The sequence below is a fragment of the Gnatocerus cornutus genome, chromosome 5, assembly GCF_029298725.1.
Source record: "Gnatocerus cornutus isolate USDA-ARS CGAHR chromosome 5, icGnaCorn1.1, whole genome shotgun sequence".
Classification (NCBI taxonomy): domain Eukaryota; kingdom Metazoa; phylum Arthropoda; class Insecta; order Coleoptera; family Tenebrionidae; genus Gnatocerus; species Gnatocerus cornutus.
This window is the reverse complement of record NC_142237.1, coordinates 3,077,647-3,100,822: the sequence shown is the minus strand read 5'-3', so window position 1 is coordinate 3,100,822 and position 23,176 is coordinate 3,077,647. Positions and strand designations below refer to the sequence as shown.

The following is a 23,176-nucleotide window of genomic DNA, read 5'->3' as shown; positions in this document are numbered from 1 at the left end:
GGCGAAAGACAGTTGGCCACGAGGCGGTAATTTCCAATATTAAATTTAAAATGAGTAATAAAAAGATGTATTTTGGGGTTGTAAAGTAAGGAAGTCAATGCATGATTACAACAATTATACGTTACATTTATACGCTAAACGCATCCCATTTTAAAATATTAAATTATTTTAATCACCAACCTGTAGAATCAAAAAACCCCAAGATTAACGAACGTCAATGTCAATTATCTGTCAAAGAAGTGTCAACAAAGCTGTGGGAATTCTAACCTGTGAAGAAAATTCTCTGATCATAGTTAAAATTTTTACTTTTATTGCCAACAATGGACCGTTTACCTGAATGCCAGTTTAATTTTGTGGCGCTGGCGTTATCTACCCTTTTTAGTTTTCTAAGTGTTCATTCTTCTCTCATTGAAAAACCAGTGAGACCCAAAAGTAGTCGTAAGATTTCAAGACTTACCGAATTTGTTGCAGCTCTTCAGATGGTTGAGCAAACATAATGCAGAGGAAAGAAATCTGCTCGTGCAGAAAAACACGTTGAAGCAACAACAGTCATCTGTAAATATGGTTGATGAGTTTGCAAAGTACTCTAAAATTCAAAGACGAATCAACTCTATTGATGCAGAGTTGCAGGAAATGCGGGGTAGTAAGACAACCAATAACTTTTTTGTACAAATCGGTTTTACCTATGGGGTCAAGTTTGTTTTAGTACTATTACTAATTATTTTGTCAGTTTACTATAGGTATACTCCAGTTTTATGTTTAGGAAACCGAGTAAATTTGATGCCTTTCACTAATTTCATTTGTTATCCAAACGATTATAATTGTGTTTCTTTTTATTTTTGGGTGATGTGTTGTGCAGCCGTCGCAAGAGCAATTAAATGATTTTGTGCAAAAAGTGTTAAATTTGTATTTGTGCAAACTTCAATAACTTGAATCTCACTTTTATATTTCAGATCTATTTTTGATGATAAACAGATATCTGGCTCCAACAAATATACCAAAAAAAAAGGTTATGAAACCATGGTTGAAAGAATCCAGATGAAAAATATAACAAATTTAAGAATTTAAATATCTGAAAATTATTGAGCCTGATGTTTAATTGATTTAAAAAACCACAAAAACCTTTAAAGTCAAAGAATTTAATTGAAAATTGCATGTGGAAAATTCATGTTTAATACCAATATAATACAAGTGGTTATAAATGTTTCTAGCATCAAGGATGGCTATGAAATGTCAAAGAAATTTGCCGCTCGTTACTAATGTGGGTTTAGATTTTTCAACTGACATTTGTAGTTAACCTCAATCATTGAACAAACTGTTCAAGTTGTGGTTTGAAGCCTGAAAATCTAAAATTTTGACATAAAACCGTAACTGAAAAATCGTAGACGTAAGTGACATTTGAAATAATTGTGGTGTACATAGTTATATTCACTATGCAAACAAAGCGGCAAAATAGTGCATGACAAGAATTCCAAAGCCCCCCTTGATGCTAGAAACGTTTATAAACACCTTGGACAAAATCCCATGACTCTTTGTTTTTTAGTGGTAAAATTTATATTATATATCTGTTTTCTAAATTGATAGGAGAGGTGTAAAATAAAAAACAAATTCTTTGTTATTTCAGTCTTATTTAACGAACATTATATTACATTTTATTTTTCAAGCAAACCCAGAATTCACAAATCAGTGTTTAGGTGTAAAATTTATTTTTTTATGAAATTACCAAAGTGCACAATTTGTGGTCAACCAAGAGGATTTACTTTGATTATGAAATACCTTGTAAATGGTCAACTAGTCGGGAATCTACTAGTTAGGCTACTAATATAATATTATCAGTATATATCACATTGGGGAATTTACAGTAAATGTCAGATATTATGACCTATAGGTCACACTGTCATTTAAAGAACATTAAGTTACATTAGTACAACACTTCTAAATGTAATATTAAATAAAATATACGTTGGCATTACAGAAAAATAAACAAATTATAGTGTTAAAAAACTTAAGAGTAAAATTAACGGGTTATAATCTACTAGACATGTTAATTAGATCTTACAAAATTTATTAACGATTACAATTTATTGGAACGTAACAATCTCTCCATTACAATGAAATGGAAGCTTATTAGTAGAGTAGTAACAGAGAAATTGTAAGCAAAATGTGAATATCAAAAGTATAATATACTTAAGGAACAATATCAAGCTTGTAACAATCAATATTATGTTTCATTTCTAATAATTTTAGTATAGCTTACTATTTTTTATACATTTAGGCAATATTTATCAGTCACAACAATTTTTATAGCATTTTGATAACAGATTTGCTTAGATAGACGAAACGTTTATGATTCAACTAAAACTCTAAATCTGTGGATAGCAGTTTCAATAATGAAATTTCACTTTACAAGTAAGTCGTATTTAAAAGCACTGCTATTATACTACGGAACCCGAATTGGGCCAAAATGCACCCTGTAGTACTGCAGTCGAATTACTGAAACTGTTATACTTTCTAATCAACATTCTGGTAACAAATACCTAAGTTACACTAACTTCTACCATAAATCTTGGTCTTATTGGAGATCGTTGGCCCATAGAGTTTGGAACGACTTGACTAAAGGATCGGGGGAAGAAAAGTTCCCGAGTCGTTCAAGTTTGAGTCTAATTTAAAAGTACTATCATGTAATCTAGTATCTAAAATTTTGGCCTTGACTTTATCACCTTTTGGTGCGACACTTTTATGGTGGATACGAGAATGACTGCTACCCGAAGTACTACTAGATGAGTGACTATCATGACCCACGTTGACTTCAGAACGGCTGTGTCTTAAGTCACCTCCGGATTTTTGATAACCGGAAGTACCAGAGAGGATCCATTCGTGTCGCAACGCCTCGTCGGGCGTCATCCTCCTCTTGGCGTTCCACCTGATGAAATCACGTTATTTCAAAACGAATTTTACTACAAGGTGTTTACAAATGTTTCTAGCATCAAGGGTGGCTCTGGAATTCCTGCCATGCACAATTTTGCCGCTTTGTTTTCATAGTGAATATAACTATGTTGAAAATTATTTACAATGTTCAGAGAGTTGAAACTAATATTACTAGAGGATGAAAAGGTGGTGGTGGGGATGTTTTAACAAGGGCGCCATGTTGGAAATAGTCTTTCTTGAAATGTATGCAACCAAATTTGATTCAATGTACTAATTAAACAATTTATTTCCATGTTTTTAAAGGTACGGCTCAACCACATCAATGGACAGTTTAATTTTAAATTGTCTGGGAAAAGTTTTAGACAAAAATTAACCAAAATTGATTTATTTAAACACCAGTAATAATAAATTCAATCAATTTGATACCACTTTTATTCTTTCTATTGAGAGCGGTTCAAATTTTATGCAAAGTTTTGGTCTACAGCATGTACAAATTAAACAATAAACAAAAAAATAATTTTTTTTTCGTAATTTAAGAAGACCTGTGTATCATCATAATTGTTGCGATTCATTTGTTTTGCTACCAATTTTTAAATCAAGTAGCTTATGACTTTGTAAGTATTAAACTTTTTTGTTTTCCAAACGAAATACTTTACACTGCTTAAATCCAATTAACTCAAAACTAATGTAAAAAGAACGAATTTTTGTGAGCGCATAAGTTTGCATCAAAGTTGGCGGTCAGATAATTTATGATCTGCATAATAATTTCTTTTATTTAATTACTTTAAAATTTTCGTTTTTCTTGATATAGTTTAAATATTTATTACAATAAATTTAATACGTTAACCTGCAAAAACAACCTCTTTTCTATATTTTTAACTATTTTTCAAATTCATATTATGGTTGTACGTGATACGAAGGTAAAAGGTAAAAAAATTGTTTTGTACTTTGTTTAGATCACATCAACTTTCAAAAAGGGCAGATAAAATTAGTTTGAATTTATCGGGCAGTGTCATAATTAGTATAATATTTTTTTTAAGTTTATTTAAGTTAAACAAAATATTGAACTGTTTATCAATTGTTGATAAAAAATAATAATGAATTTAATAATTTATAGACATGTTTCTTTTCATAAAACAACAGTTTTATTTACTTATCTTGTATGCACCCCCTTATTAGTAGGCAACCCCCATTTACACTATGCCCAAAACACAGCATTTGGCTATTTCCAATATGGCGCCCTTCCATAAACAGTTTTGGTTACCCTCTCTACCATCTTTTCATCCTCTAGTAATATTAGTTTCAACTCTGACAATGTTACTTACGTCAACGAAGTTTCAGTTACAGTTTTGTGTCCAAGTTTTTGATTTTCAGATTTTAAACCACAACTAGAACAGTTCATTTCTCAAAACTTACTGTGCTCCATGTTTGAGGTTAACTGCAAATGTCAGTTGAAAAATCGAAACCCACATTTGTAATGAGCGGCAAATTTATTTGACATTTCTTAGTCACCCTTGATGCTAGAAACATTTATAAGCACCTTGTAGAAGGTTTTTATAAATGTTTCTAGCATCAAGGAGGGCTTTGGAATTTCTGTCATGCGCTATTTTGCCGCTTTGTTTGCATAGTGAATATAACTATGTACCAATTATTTCAAATGTCACTTTGCGTCTACGACTTTTCAGTTACGGTTTTGTGTCAAAATTTTAGATTTTTAGGCTTTAAACTACAACTTGAAGAGTTTGTTTTCAAAATCAAAACTAACTTTGTTCAATGATTGAGGTTAACTACAAATGTAAGTTGAAAAATCTAAACCCATTTTAGTAACGAGCGGCAAATTTCTTTGACATTTCATAGCCACTCTTGATGCTAGAAACATTTATAAACACCCTTGTAAAAACAAACTTACTCAAGACATCGTGATATGAAATCGATAAACAAAGGATCGTCGCACCGCAATGCCACCGACAGGTTTTTCGATCCCGGTTTACGTTTTCGGCCTTTCGAGTTTGTGATGCATCTGGGATTTCCTCGCGAATCTGTAAATAATTTTGTGAATTAATAAAGCGGCGCTGTGGAAGGAAACTTTTTAGATTTGTTTTCTAACTTTTTGATTTGTTGACCGCCGCGGCGGTGCTATTTTCTCGCCACAATGTCAGGGTTAATCTGTTTATGTCTCCATGATGTGAGCGGCCGAGTGCGTTCTTCAAATTATTTCGACTACCCGCTTCAAGGGGTTTCTTTGCATTAGTGGTCAATAATAAATTAATAACTGACGTCATGTTCAAACTGGATTTTAGACAGAGATAAACTGGTGAAAATAAACTCTGCGTTTATAAATAATGATTGAAAGAAATTTAGTCATTCGACGTTTTATTTTTTCTTTATTTGTTTTACCACAGTCCTCTGACACGCAAATATTAAACCAACTAAAGAGGCAAGACCAACCATTAAACATCGAGGAACTTAATTCATGATCACAAGACTTTGAACTTCTAACAGCTTAATGCTGGAGCAAAATGGAAGTTTGTCATTGTGGTCAAAGTGGTGTCAACTAAGTTACTTGGACTTGGGAGCTCCGAAAATAGAACACCGATTTTAACTAGATTTAGTAGAGAAATTTCAATTTACGAGTGTAGAGAATAAATTAAAAAAACGTGACCTGTGTTGCGTGTACAAATGTGTAAAAATATTGACTTATAAACACCTACTGCAGAACTAGTTACGCCATCAACAATTCAAATGATCTAAATTTCTTCCACTTACCGAAAAAGAGCCTTTTTCTGGTAGCCGCGGCGACGAGTTCATCAGGAGGTGGTCCCAGTACCTCCATGAGACACGCAAGTTGTTCCACTTCATTTTCCCCAGGAAACAAGGGATAACCAGTGTACAGTTCGGCTAAAATGCAACCTAAAGAACCGATGAAATTACATGAAAAATTCAAGCGAGCTTATTTACGTTCTCACTTACCAAAACTCCACATATCAATGGGAGTCCCATAAGTCAATCCCAAGATAACTTCAGGAGATCGATAGAATCGTGATTGAATATAAGTGTATACTCGTTGGTTTGTATAACATGAACTTCCAAAGTCTATTACTTTTATCGAACTGCTTCCCCTCTGCTTTAATAGAACATTTTCCTGAAAAAAATTGATAAAAATGTCATTTCTATAGAAAAATACGGACGCGCTAAAAGCTTAGTCGTGTGTTTATGTATTCTCTAAATGTATTTCATTTTTGCTGGGTGATGTAGTAATTTTGGGTTGAGTAATGGACAAAGTTTGCAGCTTATGCATGTTTACTGGGTTTGACGTCAGAAACTTAAGTTCATGAAATTAACAAAATTTTAAAATTCTATTAAACTTTTGTGCTAAAAGCTGTGCAAACTGTGAAGTTGAATTAAAAACTGCATTCTCGCTATTGCTCTAAAAATTTTAAAATAAATTTAATCTCATAGTTTGTTCATATTTTAAATAATGCGTATTTCTAAACATTTGCTTTCATGTTTGTATAAACAAAATATTTAATGAAATCTCGTTTATTATGCGCAACTGTTGGAACAATTTATCCAGGGGTGGATAGAATTTAATAGCACAAAAACTTCAAAACGTCCAAGCAAACACAAAAACGTTGAAAGGATTTCAGTTACGTAAATTGGAGAGTATTGGAACTGGATGAAAAAGGAGTTAAAAAAAATCCAAGAAATTTAAGATTTTCTGATCCAAATTTGCTAAAACAGTACAGTAACAGCAGTAGTTTACAAATTATTTTTGTCTTGTGCGGACGAAAAAAGTTTTTTGTTTGATTTTGAGCTTCCGAAAATTTCCAAAAATATGTGGCACGTTAAGTTTTTGATGTATGGCTTTACATTTTCAAATTACGGCATTTTTAAAGCTTTATATTTCCTGACCAAGGGCAAATCGAAAGAGGCGGTTTTCACCATCGCTTTTGTCAGATCTTTAATGATAAAAGTTCGACCTTATTTGAATTTCAAAAATTTTATTTTTCATGAAAAAAGGACTAGCCAAAAAGACCCCCAACTCTGGTTATTTTAACGCGACAACAATCAAATTTGACGAGTTTACTAATTAGGACTTGTTTATTCACTGACCTAAATTTCAAAATTATAGTTAGACCGGAAGACAAAATTTTAATTTTTTATGTTAAACATAAACCCAAACCTAAAAAAAAAATGTTAATGTAAATGTTTGGTAATTTTAACGCCACAGGAATCAAATTTGGTGTGTTTATTAACTAAGACTTGCTTATTCACTGTTCCAAATTTCAAAATTGTGTATAGACCAGTAAAGATAAAATTTGAATTTTTTTATGTTTAGGATAAAATCAAAACCCAAAAAAACTATCAAGCTCTAACTGGGAATTTTAACGCGCCACCGCGCAATCAAATTTGAAGATTTGATAATTTGGAAATGGCTTATCAAATTTGATAAATTGCTAAATTGTAGGTTAAACAAGATAAATTTGGAACTTTTTTATACAGGTGATTTTTTAAAAACGGCAGGCGTTGTAGAATTTTTATTTATGAACCCATTTCAAAAATTTAAAATAGTTATTTACAGTCGCGTGTGGTAACTTACATTTTACAGCGCGAAATCAGTTTGAAGCACGACGGCGTAGCCGGAGTGCTTTAATGATTGAGCGCTGTAAAATGGTTAACGCACAAGAGTTGTATTAAACTTTTTGGCCGAAAAATTTCAATTTAAATAATTAAATTTTTCAAAATTTATGAGAACTGTCACATCTGACATTTGTAAATTTCATCATCTGTCAATTCTCTCAATTTTGTAGTTGGTGCACAAAAAGTACACAAGATGGCGCTGTATAAAAAACGTTTTAATATTACTTTAAAAATAGAAATATTGTCTTAATTGAGATAAGAATTTAGGTAGATTCCACTTTGGTGATCAATCTTCATTATGGTAAAGTGATTTTAATTTATAAACGCATCTGAAGAGCAGACGATTTGGGCAATTTTTACCGCACGGCGTGTGTAAACGTCCAGGGCGCTTGTAAATCTAGTGTTTCCGAAGATGTCAATTTAATGTTAATTTGACGTTTACAATTCATGAGGCCAAAAAACAATTTAAATGGTTTTTAATTTACTATAAACTGATGATTTTAGAATTTTTTTGAATCTCTTAATATCTTTTAGGCGATATTCAACTTTTTTCAACTGTTTTTAAATTATATATTTATATTTTTTTTTATAATTTGGAAAATATTAATTTTCTTGATTCAGAAATGTGTAGTATGTTCTACTTTTACAAAAAATATTTTAAAAAAATTATGAAAAATGAAATAATTTAGGCAATAATAGTTAATAAAATCTAGGTGCGTGCTGTCAAATAACACAATATCATTATTGTAATGTCAAAAAGCAGCAAATAACAGAAAGGATTGATAATCTTTTTTGAAATTATTAACAAAAGACAATAATAATTACAAATTAGAAAAAACATCTACCTAATTTAACTAAAATACTGTTGAAACGCCATCCCGTTTTTTTCATTGCACAATTGACACCATGCACCTAGATTTTATTAATTTTATTGCCTATTTTTTTCAATTTTGATATTTTTTAAAAATATTTTTTTGTTAAAAGTAGAACATATTACACATTTCTGAATCAAGAAAATTAATATCTTCCAAATTATGCAAAAAAAATATAGACACCAATTTAAAATAAGAAAGTTAAATATCGCCCAACAGATACTAAGACATTTAGAAAAATTCTAAAATCATCAGTTTATAGTAAATTAAAAACCATTTAATTTGTTTTTTTAATTTGTGAAATCGCTTCATAAATAAAAATTCTACAACGCCTGCCGTTTTTTAAAAATCACCCTGTATGAAAAATGAACCGAAAATTTCCAAAAAAAAACACCAAAATTTGTAATAAATATGGTATTTTAAGGCACCTGTAATTAAATTCGGGGAGGTTGTTACTAATTTAAAGATTAATAACTAATTAATTAATTATTAGATAATAGATAATAATAATATAGATTAATAATTATTTTCTGCATGAATCGAAAACTGCAAAAATTAATGGTTTGTAACTCTGGTAATTTTAACGCCACACAATCAAAGTTGGAATGTTACTAATTTAAACTTAGTTATAACTGTTATAGAGCTTACAATAGTTATTTGTGTACCAAGGCCAAAAAGTGTTTCTTTTTTGGCCGTGATACACACAAGATTTTTTAGGCGACATCATTAAATTTACTAGTTAATTAATGTTTACTTATGATTTATTGATTAAATCATTTATAACAACTGAATAATTGGAAATATTTATGAAACCTTTAGAAAAGTTCTGTTTTTTTGAATTTATATTTGCAGTTTCGGCATGTGTAGCTTCACAATTTGTATGAATTAGGTTTATTGTGCTTTTTGATGTTGTTGCAGCAGCATTGCTAGACATGTTCATTTTCAATAATTTAACACGTCTTTGTTGCACTTTACAGCAGTTTGATTTTACCCAAATAATTATAAAATTGAGGGTAATATTGGTATCTTGATGTAATATGCAAAACTATAGATAGATGGCGCCACCATAGATCGAACGAAAATGTTTGCGGCTAGAAAAGACTCACTTTTAGGCCGCTTTTAAGACCTCAAAATTTCATTTTCATTTTTATTTGGAAGATGAACAAAAAAAATATTAAAACGCTTTTTACTTTGGCAATTTTAACGCTAAAGTAATTATAGTTGGGGGTTAAGAATACTGCAAATAAACAACGTAAATATTTCCGAAGAATAGTAACGGATATTTCAAATGATTGACGGATCTTTTGCCAGACTACATAAAATAATATGAAATTTTCCCAGACTGCGTTTTATCAAGAACATTATTAAAAAAAAATATGTACAAAGAATTTTTTGTACGTCTGCCTCAAAACTTCACCCACTGGTCTAATACTAATAACGCAGCAATTAATGTCGAAGCAGTGATAAAAAAATGATCGTTTGAAGTCAATTAGCGCTTGTGTAATCAAGCCCAGAATTCACACGCTTTCTTAATACCCTGCACAGCAGCATTTAATTATTGTAAGAGTGTTGGACGTTTCACAAGAGACTGCCGCGCGTGTTTTCGCACTTGTTCATCGGACATACTTTTTCAATGTGTAAGCAGAGCAATAACATTATTTAAAGTCTAATAAAAGTACAATACGAGAGGGTCAAAAACCTCGCTCGCTACTTATAAATATAGCCATCTTCAACTTAGAAAGAATAGTAATTTATTAAGCCGTCAGACTGAATCAAAATGAATGTGGGTGTATAAAATTGAAGGAAATTGCTGAAGTTTTTCTACACAGTGAACTCGTCACAGCGTTGTCTCTGACGTTGTACGACGCTTTTGTTATCATTAACACTAATGCTAATTTGGAATTCCCGACAAAATTCATTCGGTAATTTAGTGGTAAAAGCACGCAATATATAAAAGCTTTCTTCGGTGCGTTGGGGTTACTTCATCCAATAACATCATGATGCAATTAATTCACAAGGTAAACTGAACCTAAGGGGTGCGTTGGGTTCATTGTCAACATCATTAAGCACCCCCTGAACTGAAATATATTCAAGCTGTTATCTGTATGATTGATGTTTATTTTAATGTTGCCTTAGGATTATTGGGAAATTATTCTGCAATAACCAAACGGGGAAAATTCACTGACAAACTGCTAATCCGTGATTGAGGACCTGTTCAAATATTCGGAATAATTTAAAAAATTGTTTTATGCTTGTTAAACCAAATTTATAATCCATTATTATTTGTATTGCTGCAGACTTTGCGATGCAGAAAACCACAAAGTTTTCTAATTTTCTACAATTTTCAAGTTGAAACTTCGTAGAATGTTTTACGTGTCACGCAAGTCGTTAATAAAAATATTACGTTTTTGAGGTAAATTTATGACCGAAAAGAAAATACTGTAAATGCAGAGGTGGTGTGGGAGTTTTTTAGGAACACCGGCGTTCAGAGGCGGTGCTGGGTGCTTTGTTAAAATTAATTTAGATGCGCGTCTCGCTACCACTAATTCTCCATTCAAAGGATTTTAGACAATGAGAAAAGGCCCAAACTAAAATTAAAACGTTTCGATGAATACGGAAAAATCAACATAAACAAGTGCTTTTTTTGACATTTTTTTCCAGAGTTTATCTGAAATCAGTTTTTTACAAACATTTTAATTTTAACAAATTGTTGCATCCATTTATACAGGGTGGCCCATCTAAGACTTTCGGGCTCAATATCTTTGTTATTTATGAACGGATTTTTCCAAAATTTAAAATATAATTTCTTGAATAGGTAAGGATGATGTGACATTACCAGCCTCATCCTTGTCTTAAAAATGTTAATTTTACTTGTCTTATTTTAAATTTTAATTAGTTAAAAGTTATGTCATTTTATAAAACAGCAATAATTATACGCGTGTGCCAAAAATCAACCGTCTAGCAAGTCAAGTTGCCGAGAAAAAGACAAAAAAGGACCTCAACATTTCCAAAAGATACTAACTGATAGTCGGCTATGAAACAATTGACTTCTACAGCGAGTTTAGATTTTGGACATCCCTGACTTGTTGATGAATCCGTGACATTCATGACATTTGTGACATTCATTTGAGGTTATGTTTATTTTTGAGCATTATGATGAGGACTATTGATTTAAACATGCACATTCACGATTTTTTATCTCGATCTTTTAGTAACTAATCACAATGCATTGAACCGAGCATCGTTTCTAGACATTTGTGATATTTCTCGTTTGAGGTTATGTTTACTTTTAAGCATGATGATGAATATCATTCATTTAAACTTGCGCAGAACGATTTATCCCGATCTTTTGAAATTGAAAACTAATCACAATGCATCAGACAGCGTTTTGGTGCAAAAATTTCATAGGCACAAGGAAATGTGAGCGAAAAACTTGTTGAAAGTTGGTCGTCACCAGAAAAATGATTGCAGAATGGTTCGTTATGAGGTGCAACTAGTATTTACGACTTCTTTAGCACTGTCACAGGTTTATTGGAAATGGAAATTCGGTGACACGTATGCAGTGAAGCGATTTGACTCATTTATGATTGCATTTGCGTTAAAACAGTAATCTCATTTATGATGAAGACAGAATTAGATGATCACAAGATTTGGTCCTTTTTCAGGAAACTACTTTACTTTGATTAACAAATAATTTGTTACAAGGTATTTTATTGTAAGGTACAAAGTTTTAACAGTGAATAAACTATACCAGTGACAATTTTATAGCAATGTAACACCATATTTTCTACAATAGCAATGAACGAATGTACAAAAATTTACAAATGTATCAGATATTTACACTGTTACAACATGTGTCTGTACTTTGAACATTTATAACAAGTGCAAATAATGCTGGAATATTGTAAGCGTTTGGTCACTGTCATTTTGCTTGTTGGCGATGCGATGAGATTTGGCTTTTTTTTACTAGCAACTCATTTCTTGAACTTTCTTGTAACGAAATGGACACAAACAATTAGGGGCAGCATAAGTTTTTGGATATGTTCTGTGATGGTGAAGAATGAATTTGCGGTATCTTGGTCCGAGCAAATCACTTGTCGCTTGTCGCTTTCAACTGGAACGATTGCTTCGATGATACTAGTCATTTTCCTTCGCTGAACACTTACCATGTAATGTTGCGGCGACTCTTCATCGAATTCATCAACAAGCAGGGTTTTGCACTTTTAGCAGCTTGGTTACTGTCCGTCAAACATATCCACCCATGTTAGAAAAATCCAAGTGGCATAGTCGTTCATGGTGGTCAACAACACCGTCCAGAACGTTCTGCAATCGTTCTTAATGCTTGCAGCAGGGTACGATGGGGTGTCAATAAGAGTCCTTTACATGTTTGCATCTTTTGGCGGTTCATTGAGAAAAAACAGGTTCAATATTGAAAGTCCGTGTTGAAGTACTGCATCATTTTCAGTGTGTTGTTTTCAGTCTTGTTCGTCTTTTTTCACTCGTCCAAGTTATTAATTGGTTGTTTAAAGAATTATCCCATTGAAAGAGTCGACCGACGATACTTTGTTAGAAATATCATGTGTGCAATTTTCATTAGAACGCAGTTATAAATGATGTTCATTGTCATTTTGTTTCATTTTTTTCTTGCACTACTTCTTTGACTCGTTATTCTTTCTTAGTGAGAAATTGTCTTGATACCGTGCAAGCACATTTTTCATATGATAATAGAAGGGGTATAGTGGTCCTAGATCGTTAGGTAGTTCGCAAGGTTTGTTGAAGCAACAAATACAACTCGCAACATCATGCACCATATTCAGTTCGAAAACACGAATCTGAAATATCAGATGTAAACAGTGTTCCTACAATTTGCAATGTACCTTAGAAAATGTAACTCACTATTATGCGTTTTTGGTGATCCAAAACCGCTTAGTTGTCGGTAAGTACATGTATCTGATTTCCATATTACTTATACGTTTTGGTATCATTAGTTGGTTTCCTATTCAAAGTTTCATTTGCTAATCTTTCGAAACGGAATATTAATGGTACTGTACGACCAATTTGGACTTGAAGAAACTTTCTTTATAACACCTTTTAGCATGGCGGTCTTGAAAGTGTGCAGAATTGTGCCTACATTTGTCGATTCGACTTTGTTTCTACAAATCATAATTGAAACATACGAATTTATTAGTCGCATAGCCACTAAATACCACAAAACTCCGTTTTGACATGGGTAAGCTTGTCTTTGCCGTTGCTCTTGTAGGTTCTAAGCCACTCAACGATACAGCATTCTTCGTTATTTTTGCATACCAACTATACCGACTGCACCAGCATTTTTCGATAGCAGCACTACGTCCTAGATTTCATACGTATTGTGAACCAATTTTGACTTCTTGACAACGGCAGTTCACATATTGGAACTTCGAGCTTCATCTACTTTGGATTAATGACATTATTAAACAAAAGAAAAATGTTAAAAGTATCTAGTACCATACATTTTATAGGCGCAGTAAAGAAGTTTGCCGAAAAAGGATGAAATCAGATAATTCTGTCTCCATCATAATTGAAATAACTGTTTTAACGTAAATGCCATCATAAATGAGTCAAATCGCTTCACTGCATACGTGTCACTGAATTTCCATTTCCAATAAACCAGTGACATTTCTAAAGAAGTCGTGAATTCTAGTTGCACCTCATAGCAAACCAATCTGCAATCATTTTTCTGGTGATAACCAACTTTCAACAAGTTTTTTTACTCACATTTCCTTGTGCCTACGAATTTTTTGCACCAAAACCTTGCCTGATGCATTGTGATTAGTTTCCAATTTCAAAAGATCGAGATAAATCGTTCTGCGCAAGTTTAAATCAATGATTTTCATCATCATGCTCAAAAGTAAACATAACCTCAAATGAGAAATATTACAAATGTCAAGAACGTCACTGACGTCAGCGATTATTGACAGACCGAACGCAGGGATGTCCAAAATTGGGCGTGGGAAATTATTTTTTTCATAGCCGACTATGATTTTGCATCTTTTGGAAATGTTGAGGGTCTTTTTTCTCTTTTTCTCGGCAACTTGACTAGCTAGACGGTTGAGTTTTGGCACACTCGGATAATTATTGATGTTTTATAAAATGACATAAATCTTAACTAATTAAAATTTAAAATAAGACAAGTAAAATTAACAATTTTAAGACAAGGATGACGCTGGTAATGTCACATCATCCTTACCTATTCAAGAAATTATATTTTAAATTTTAGAAAAATCCGTTCATAAATGACAAAGATATTGAGCCCGAAAGTCTTAGATGGGCCACCCTGTATAATTATTTTTTTGTATTTTTTGTATTTCATGCATGCTATTCCACATAATTTTTGGCTCTGGCTAACGGTAAATGCAACCCAATATACAATTTAATTTTCTTTATATCCGATGGTATGAGTTAAAAAATTTCAGATTTAGTTATCTAATGAATCTCGCCAAAGCTAATGGCCAAATATCACTACTATTATTGTGTTTACAAATTAACCAAAATACGTGAAATTACCATTTGCAGGAAACTGTATTTGAATGCTTTTAATACCAAAAAACTGTCACTCAACTAGGCCAGTCAACAAGACATCGGGTATACGTGAAAAATAAACAAAATTCCAAAAATTTACGTTACTTAAAAGTTACTTAAAAAAATTGAAACGCGTTATTTTCTTTAACTATGCGAACAAAATTACAAAAGTCTTGCAAACTTAATACAATGAAAAACAGTATTGTTTGTATCTTGTATTAAATTTGCAGCTATTTTTGACATCCGGAACTTGATGATTTAGTAAAAATTAATGTTTCTATTAATAACTCAGAGAAAAAAATTGCAAAAGTTTTGCAAATTTGTTAAATTGTGCTTAAAGTGGCTTTGGATATTGACGTAAATTTGCAGCATTACAGAATGTACGAAACATTTTGCAATTCTATTTGACAATTCGATATTAACAATTTTCGATCGAAATAGCCGAACAAAATTCCAAAAGTTTTGCTAACAAGTTGCAAATGACGAGAATTCAATTACAAACACATTCTTAAATTTGCAGCTTCCTATGAGCTCCGGAACATTGTTATATCACAATAAACATTAAATTTTTGACGAATTTAAAAGCGATGTCGCTCGTTACGAGAGTGCAACAAGGAAAACTATATTTTGTCTACTAAGCTATACTTGGATAACGAAGAATGATTCTGATAAAATGCTCCACTGCTAAAACACTTTTTTTGTGCTCTCACATTACCTTATGGAAATTAAGAGTGTTTGAGTTTGCTGTTTAGGCGATGTTTTTCTTTGTAGAATTTGGAAAGGATTATTTAATAGTTTCTTAAATTTGTTAAAATACTGTAATATTATTATAGAGCAGAAAAAACAAATTTTAATTTTTTTTTATTCTGAAAGCTCTGCGATAATGAAATAATCTACGTTAACTTTTTTGTTTTATTCTTAAATTTACCAAATTAAAAAAATTGAGTGAAAAATTCCTTTAATAGGGGAGATACGGGCAAGACGGGGTGGCGGGCAAGACGGGGCAGTCAGTCTATTATGGCCTTCTAGTCGCGCGAACATGTTCAAACTTGCACAGATGATGTAGCGCCATACGGCTCTCAGTGCACTCTCGTGTGTGATTCGTGTGACACGTATTTTTTAGGTTATCGAAACAAAAGTGATTTCGGCAGATATCCTTCTTATTTTCTCGATTCGTTTAGTACGTGTTTACTATACAAATAATATTAGTGTATATTAGATAAGAGTTTATCCTCATGCCCCGACGATTACGCTAGCAGGTAAAAACTGATTTATTTCTGTATTGTGTATTGTTTATTTTAAATATTTTTTTTAATACATCGAGACCTAGGAGGACAAGATGGGGTATGTGTACCCCATCTTGCCCGCTCTAAGTTTTTGATTATGGTTCGAGTTTCTGTGTTGATTAATGTATGTCTCTCTCTATATGTATGTTTGTGAGTGTATATATACATGTGATTTGGCTGTGTAATGCATGGGCGGATTTCTTTGTTTTAGCATGGTGAAAAATTATAAGAGAAAGACAAATAGAGGCGAGTGGTCGGAAGAGAGCATGAAAAAAGCTGTTGAAGCCGTTGTAGAAGGGAAAATGGGGTATATGCTAGCAGCAAATACATTTTCAGTTCCTCAGACTACTCTAGAAAGAAAAGTAAAAGGAGCTCGCGAGAACTTGGCCCCATCTTCATCTACAAGTATTAAGGTGAAGGTTCCCTTAGGCCCTAAGCAACCTGTTTTCACAGAAGAAGAAGAGAACGAGCTTTGTAGCTATATATTGGACATGGAGACTCGACTTTACGGGCTTACAACCAAAGATTTAAAGGCATTAGCGTACAATTTAGCAGTAAAAAATAATAAAGTCCATCCTTTTAACGTTCAAAAACAAGAAGCCGGCAAAGATTGGTTTCAAGGGTTTTTGAACAGACACCCAGAGTTGTCAATAAGAAAACCCGAAAGCACCTCTGCTGCGCGTGCTGCCGGGTTCAACAGAGAAGTTGTTGAACAATTTTTTAATTTTTTGGGCAACATCTATGACAAATATCATCTTACACCAGACCGCATTTATAACTGCGACGAAACTGGTGTTTCAGTTGTACCAAAGACTAAATCCAAAATTGTAGCAAAACGAGGGCGAAAACAAGTAGGGGCATTAACTTCTGCAGAGAGAGGTGTTACAATCACAGTAGAGATATGCTTCAGCGCCAGTGGACAATACATGCCCCCTATGATGGTGTTTCCCAGGAAGAAGCTGGACCCACAGTTAATGCTTAATGCTGCCCCTGGAGCATGGGGAGTTGTTAGTGACTCAGGCTGGATGACCACACAGTTGTTTCTTGAATGGTTTAAGCAGTTTGTGAAATTTAGTGGGGCCACAGTAGATCGACCTGTTTTACTTTTATTGGATGGTCATAGCACCCATACAAAAAACATCGATTTAATAAAAGAAGCTCGAGCCAATGGGGTAATTATTTTATGTTTCCCTCCACATACAACTCATCGCCTTCAGGTCGCCGATGTTGTTTATATGAGACCATTGAGCAATTATTATGATCGACAAATTACGACCTGGCTTCGCAGCAATCCAGGGATGGTTGTAACAATGCGGCAAGTTGCAGAAATTTTTGGAAAGGCATTCATAGAAACATCTACCATGGCAACAGCTGTAAATGGCTTTAAAAAGTGCGGAATTTGGCCTTACGATCCGACGGTCTTCTCTGAAACCGACTTTGCTCCTTCGTTGGTGACTGATATTCCGCTCACTCAAGCACTGACTACAGCCACCACAAATGTAGCAGTCACAGCAACTGCTGAGTTAGAAACGCAGCAAGTTGACGTATTACCTGTGCTGGATATCAGTGAAGCTGCTATTACTAATGCAACTACATCTCGTGCCTCACTTCTATCTATCGAGGTAGAAACAGAGGCGATTTGCAAAGCCATTCATAATGTTCCTGTATCAGCTACTATTCACGAGACACCTACGGTGGCTTCTGCTACCTCGTCGAGTCCTCAGCCCGGATGTTCCACGTGGATTGATGAAACAGAAATAGACAGAAGACCAACTACTCCACAACAGTCAACATTTTCTGTTGTTAGTCCACAGCAAATATTACCCCTTCCAGCAACTCGTAAAACTTCACGCGTGACTCGTAAACGAGGAAGAACAGCCATTATTACTGAATCACCGTATAAAAAAGAACTGGAAGAAACGATTAAAAAAAAGCAGGTCACGGAAGAGAATAAACAAAAAAGAATTGAAATTAGACAATTAAAGTTGAAGAAGACGAAAAAGAAGGATAATAGAAATGAAATTAGACAATTAAAGTTGAAGAAGACGAAAAAGAAGGATAAAAAAGGAAGAATAAATAATACAGGAGTCATAAAAAAGATAAAAACGATAGATAATCGCAAATCATCCGATAACAAGAGTGATACGGATATGGAAAATGCCTCTTGTTTGTACTGCAGCGGTCTTTATTTAGATTCGAATGAAGGCTGGATTCAATGTTCTCTATGTGGCAAGTGGGCCCATTGCTCTTGTGCTGGAGTGGATGACGAGGACGATGAAGCAACATTCACCTGCGAATTCTGCCAAGAAAAGTAGATGAAATGCTGTACCCCATCTTGCCCCCTAGGGGTACCCCATCTTACCCGAACCAGAGGGTAAGACGGGGTGATGGGACTTTTTTTATTTTTATATTTCTATAATAATAATTACGCTATTATTGTTCCTAAAATTATAAAAATTTTAAAGACTGATTACCAAAGGAAGATTTTAAAATAAATATGATTGTTTAAGTGCAATGGTTTCAGTTTTATTGCCCTTTAAACGTTAGATACCCCGTCTTGCCCGTATCTCCCCTATCACAACATAACTAGAAAGAAGAAGAAGAAATTAACAATAAATTCTAAACTCAACTCAGGCAAACGTATATTAAAATAGAACAAAGGAATAAACATTCTCAGATGTTTGTTTGTTTGTGTAAATTTTGCGACATGTTTGATGCACTTTAACACCACGTAATGTCTTTAATACGGATGCCTTTCCGTCTTTTCTTAATTCACTACACTCCACCAAGGACCTTAAACCTTTTTGTTTTACGTAATCATATTGATAATTTAAAGTTTTTCCGCACACAAAACAATTAATTTCCCAGTCACTTATGATGAGTTTCAAGTAATTAAGTAATTAATTAATACAAAAGAAAAAAACCACCCAGTATTGGGCGAAAGAAACGAAAAATTGAAATAGGTAATTTATGTTACTGAGGTGAGTAAATATTGTTGTTTTTGTTGCACTCTCGTAACGAGCGACATCGCTTTTAAATTCGTCAAAAATTTAATGTTTATTGTGATATAACAATGTTCCGGAGCTCATAGGAAGCTGCAAATTTAAGAATGTGTTTGTAATTGAATTCTCGTCATTTGCAACTTGTTAGCAAAACTTTTGGAATTTTGTTCGGCTATTTCGATCGAAAATTGTTAATATCGAATTGTCAAATAGAATTGCAATATGTTCCGTACATCCTGCAATGCTGCAAATTGACGTCAATATCCAAAGCCACTTTAAGCACAATTTAACAAATTTGCAAAACTTTTGCAATTTTTTTCTCTGAGTTATTAATAGAAACATTAATTTTTACTAAATCATCAAGTTCCGGATGTCAAAAATAGCTGCAAATTTAATACAAGATACAAACAATACTGTTTTTCATCGTATTAAGTTTGCAAGACTTTTTAAATATTGTTCCCGTAGATAAAGAAAATAACGCGTTTCAATTTTTTTAAGCAAAGCTGCAAATTGAGATTTATCGTTCTTCTTACTTAATACACATTTGACGAAAATTTCACAACTTTTGGAATTATTTCGATTTCATTGTCTTTGTTGACTGGACTAAACATCGTAAGTGATTATGTTACCTCCAACTGTCAAAAGCTATCAAACGTCTAATTCAAACTAAGCCCTACGTTTTTATTGATTTTGTTTTTCACGGATAACTAAATATGATTTTTTTAAATGAAATGGTATAATAATATTATGTTTTACTACATATATCGTTTAGAGTTTTATAGATTTATGGACGGCGTCCGTAATGATAAAGTAAAACGGCCGCTGGACAGTTTCATACACTTTTGGACTTGGTAGGAAGAAAAGATTCCTTAGTTTTCGACACTGTTCCAGCTATTACTTCCATTTTATGCACGATTTAAAAACAGCACACTTTGAAACTGTCACAAATTTCGATGTGAAATCTCATTCTTTTAAAAGAAAATTGTCTCCACTACAGTCGAACATAAAACCTTGTATGTAATTCGTACATAATTAGGCTCTCAGCCGCAAGCTCGCTCTGCCATAAACTATACAACTCGTGCACAAAGGCCTAAATTATGTACTTATAACATAAACAGCTATTTATAATTATATGACACTAATAAGCGGCCGTTTTACTTTATCATTACGGACGCTATTCATTGAGAGCTACTATGGACTTGTATGGACATTAAACGATACCGTAAAACATAAATTATAATACAATCGGACATAAAACAGTTTTTTATACAGGGTGTTATGGAAATGAGTGCGCAAAATTAAACTGGTAATAAAACTCACCATATGCAACAACTTTTCTTAATGAAAAAAAATTCTAAAAGCTTTCATTTTCGAATTAAAAATCAATAAAAATTTGGTGTGAAAATCTTTACCCGGTCATGGACAGTCGAAGATAAAAAAACTTCCGCAAAAACCAGAAAACAAACCGAATTATTTTTTGCGGTAGGTCAGCACCGGTAAATATTATGCTTTATTGTTCTTTTTTTATAGCTCTTCAATGGTAGGTGGGCGACTCGTCAAAATTATGAAGAAAAATTGTTGCAAATGGTGAGTTTTCTTCCCAGTTTAATTTTGCGTACTCATGTCCATAACACCCTGTATTAAAATTGATGAAAGCATTGTTTTGGTGTTCATTTATGATGCATTTGTGTTGTATTATTTGCCTATTTTCTAACCAAAGTCTATAAAGTTCTTCATCGAGCTTATTTGAATTTGATGAGGGATGTCCAAACTACATAAAATTTATATTTCGTATCAAGTTACACTTGAATAACGTATTGCTGGTTGCATTTAATGTTTGTCATGGTGATAAATCAGACGATTGAAATAAAATTTCGTAGAATGTTAGGACCCTCATGCATTTTTTATTCTTTAATTTTCTCTTTAATTAGCGTTAATACGAAATTTAAAAGCTGCTAACCACTATTCAAATGAATATTTCTTACATATTTATATCCTCATTCATTAGTCATAATCGTAAAGAAAGAGATTAAGAAAATAATTATTTACAACTACTTACATGTTCACGTACATATATTTAATCTGTAATATTGTCAGGGGCTGTTCAAGATAATTAGCAGCAAACAGAGCAGGTTCCCTTGAAATCTGATATTACGTCCATCCCACATGTGTTTGGGAGGTGTAATAAAACAATAAAATATTATGATTTAATGACATTAATGTGAATTAGAATATTAATGGCCACTAATCCTGTCTATTCTTGTAATAACGATCAGGGAGAGATTTAAAAAAATACTGTGTCTACCAGCTCTTAATCAATGTACAATACAAGTCCAATAAAACTAAAACCTTATGCATTTGCGTGTGTTTGTATTTAAATAGGGTAATTACGTGACCAGTTATCGATTTATTTTTTTTGTAAACCTCATGCAAGCTATGATGAATATTAATTGACATTATATACCTCCGCTTTAGTTAATAATTATTGAGTTTAGAATACAATGAAAGGACACAATGCAATTATTTTCGTGAAAAGACGTTATTATTGGGGAATCAATTTCAAATTATTGTGAAAGAGATTACTAAATAAAATATTCAACTGTCATTAGTTAGTGGAAACACGCATCGTTATAAAAATTGTCTTCGTTTTATATGGTTAGTTACGAGAAAAAAGTACTAAAAATTTAATTAGCAGAAAAAACGAATAACTTATCTCCATTCGATTTAATATTAATTTCTATTTTTAGCATCAAATTAATCTGTTTTAAAAAATCATAATTGCTTCATTATTCTCCAAATCTGTCCTTGTCTGAATATCGAACTCGATGACTATTATACCCAGTTTAGAACTATTTTAATTTAGAAGCAAGGACGATCCACGGACCCGCTAATAGCCCTTTGACGTCAGATCTCGAGAACAAGTGACGTTTCACACTTGAGTTCCTTCGTCACCGAACAACAAAGAACGTTTATGACGGTATTTTCGTCACACATTAACGTTGTCATTACCCTTGTGACCTTTGTTTTTCCGCAATGATCACAGATCATTAACTCCTTGCTAAATAAGTACGACACACAAAAGGTTATTGTTCGTCAAATTTATTTTGGAAATTATTCAAGGCGAACTTTCACATTAAAATGTTTCTACCATAAATAATACTCAAGGGTCAACCAATTGTTTGCATTCAGCGAAATCTTGGATTTTATGAGTAATTTCAATTTCATCTTACCAGAGCAACAAGCAATGCACTGGGATGACCATAATTTAAAATCCCTCATAATGAGGGTCTATTTATGATCTTTTATTTAGGGCCGCTTTTACAAATCAGGTATAAACCCAGGTATTATCCTAGGCATAAGTTTATACCACCGGTTATTCCTGGTATAAATGGTGACCAATTTTACCAGTACTTTTCCGGTCTAGGTTATCTATACCGGAGATAAGCGAAACTAATAACACTGGAAACAAAATTCCCCAAGTTTTATTTAGTTTTGTTTGTCAAATGAACGGGACAAAGACGGTTTACGTTGTGGTTTGCAATTATTAAAATCACAAAATGTTGATAACTGATGTACCAACATTTGATTCGGATGATGATGAGGAAATTGATAAGAAATTTGAAGGTTCCGTTTAAGTAATGAGACATTTGGAAATTTGTTGAGATTAATTGAAAATAGAATTCGTTCTACAACTAATCGTATTCACGTGATGCAACTGGAACCATGATCCTAATATGTACTAGCAGACTTTTGTAGCTTCAGTGAATCAATTGGATGTAATTAATTACACTGTTCGATAAATTGAAATTAATTTTGAGTACCTTTTTTGAAAGTTGGTGTTTTGAAATCTAAGCAAAGTACTAAACAACACCTTTGTCTCAATCAC

The 23,176-nt window shown here is 32.9% G+C and overlaps 3 protein-coding genes across 6 annotated transcripts in view; 2 read left to right on the top strand and 1 right to left on the bottom strand.

Annotated features, from left to right (window-relative positions):
• The first annotated feature begins 241 nt into the window (after positions 1-241).
• LOC148173730 (uncharacterized) lies at positions 242-903 on the top strand. Its single transcript, XM_088035579.1, has 2 exons — positions 242-419; positions 472-903. The coding sequence occupies exons 1-2, from the start codon at positions 321-323 to the stop codon at positions 880-882; spliced, it is 510 nt and encodes a 169-aa protein (XP_087891705.1). The 5' UTR covers positions 242-320; the 3' UTR covers positions 883-903.
• Positions 904-1,608: 705 nt separating this feature from the next.
• Positions 1,609-23,176, bottom strand: part of Dyrk2 (Dual-specificity tyrosine phosphorylation-regulated kinase 2) — an 87,466-nt gene continuing 65,898 nt past the window's right edge. For all 4 annotated transcript variants that reach the window (XM_088035576.1, XM_088035574.1, XM_088035575.1 and 1 more), the window contains exons 7-10: positions 5,899-6,070; positions 5,695-5,838; positions 4,838-4,967; positions 1,609-2,923 (exon numbers count right to left, since the gene is read on the bottom strand). In XM_088035576.1, coding sequence (XP_087891702.1) covers positions 2,614-2,923; positions 4,838-4,967; positions 5,695-5,838; positions 5,899-6,070 — 756 coding nt within the window. In that variant the 3' untranslated portion in view covers positions 1,609-2,613. The remainder of the gene's footprint in view (positions 2,924-4,837; positions 4,968-5,694; positions 5,839-5,898; positions 6,071-23,176) is intronic.
• LOC148173729 (uncharacterized) lies at positions 16,481-18,603 on the top strand. Its single transcript, XM_088037457.1, has one exon. The coding sequence runs from the start codon at positions 16,501-16,503 to the stop codon at positions 18,601-18,603; it is 2,103 nt and encodes a 700-aa protein (XP_087893583.1). The 5' UTR covers positions 16,481-16,500.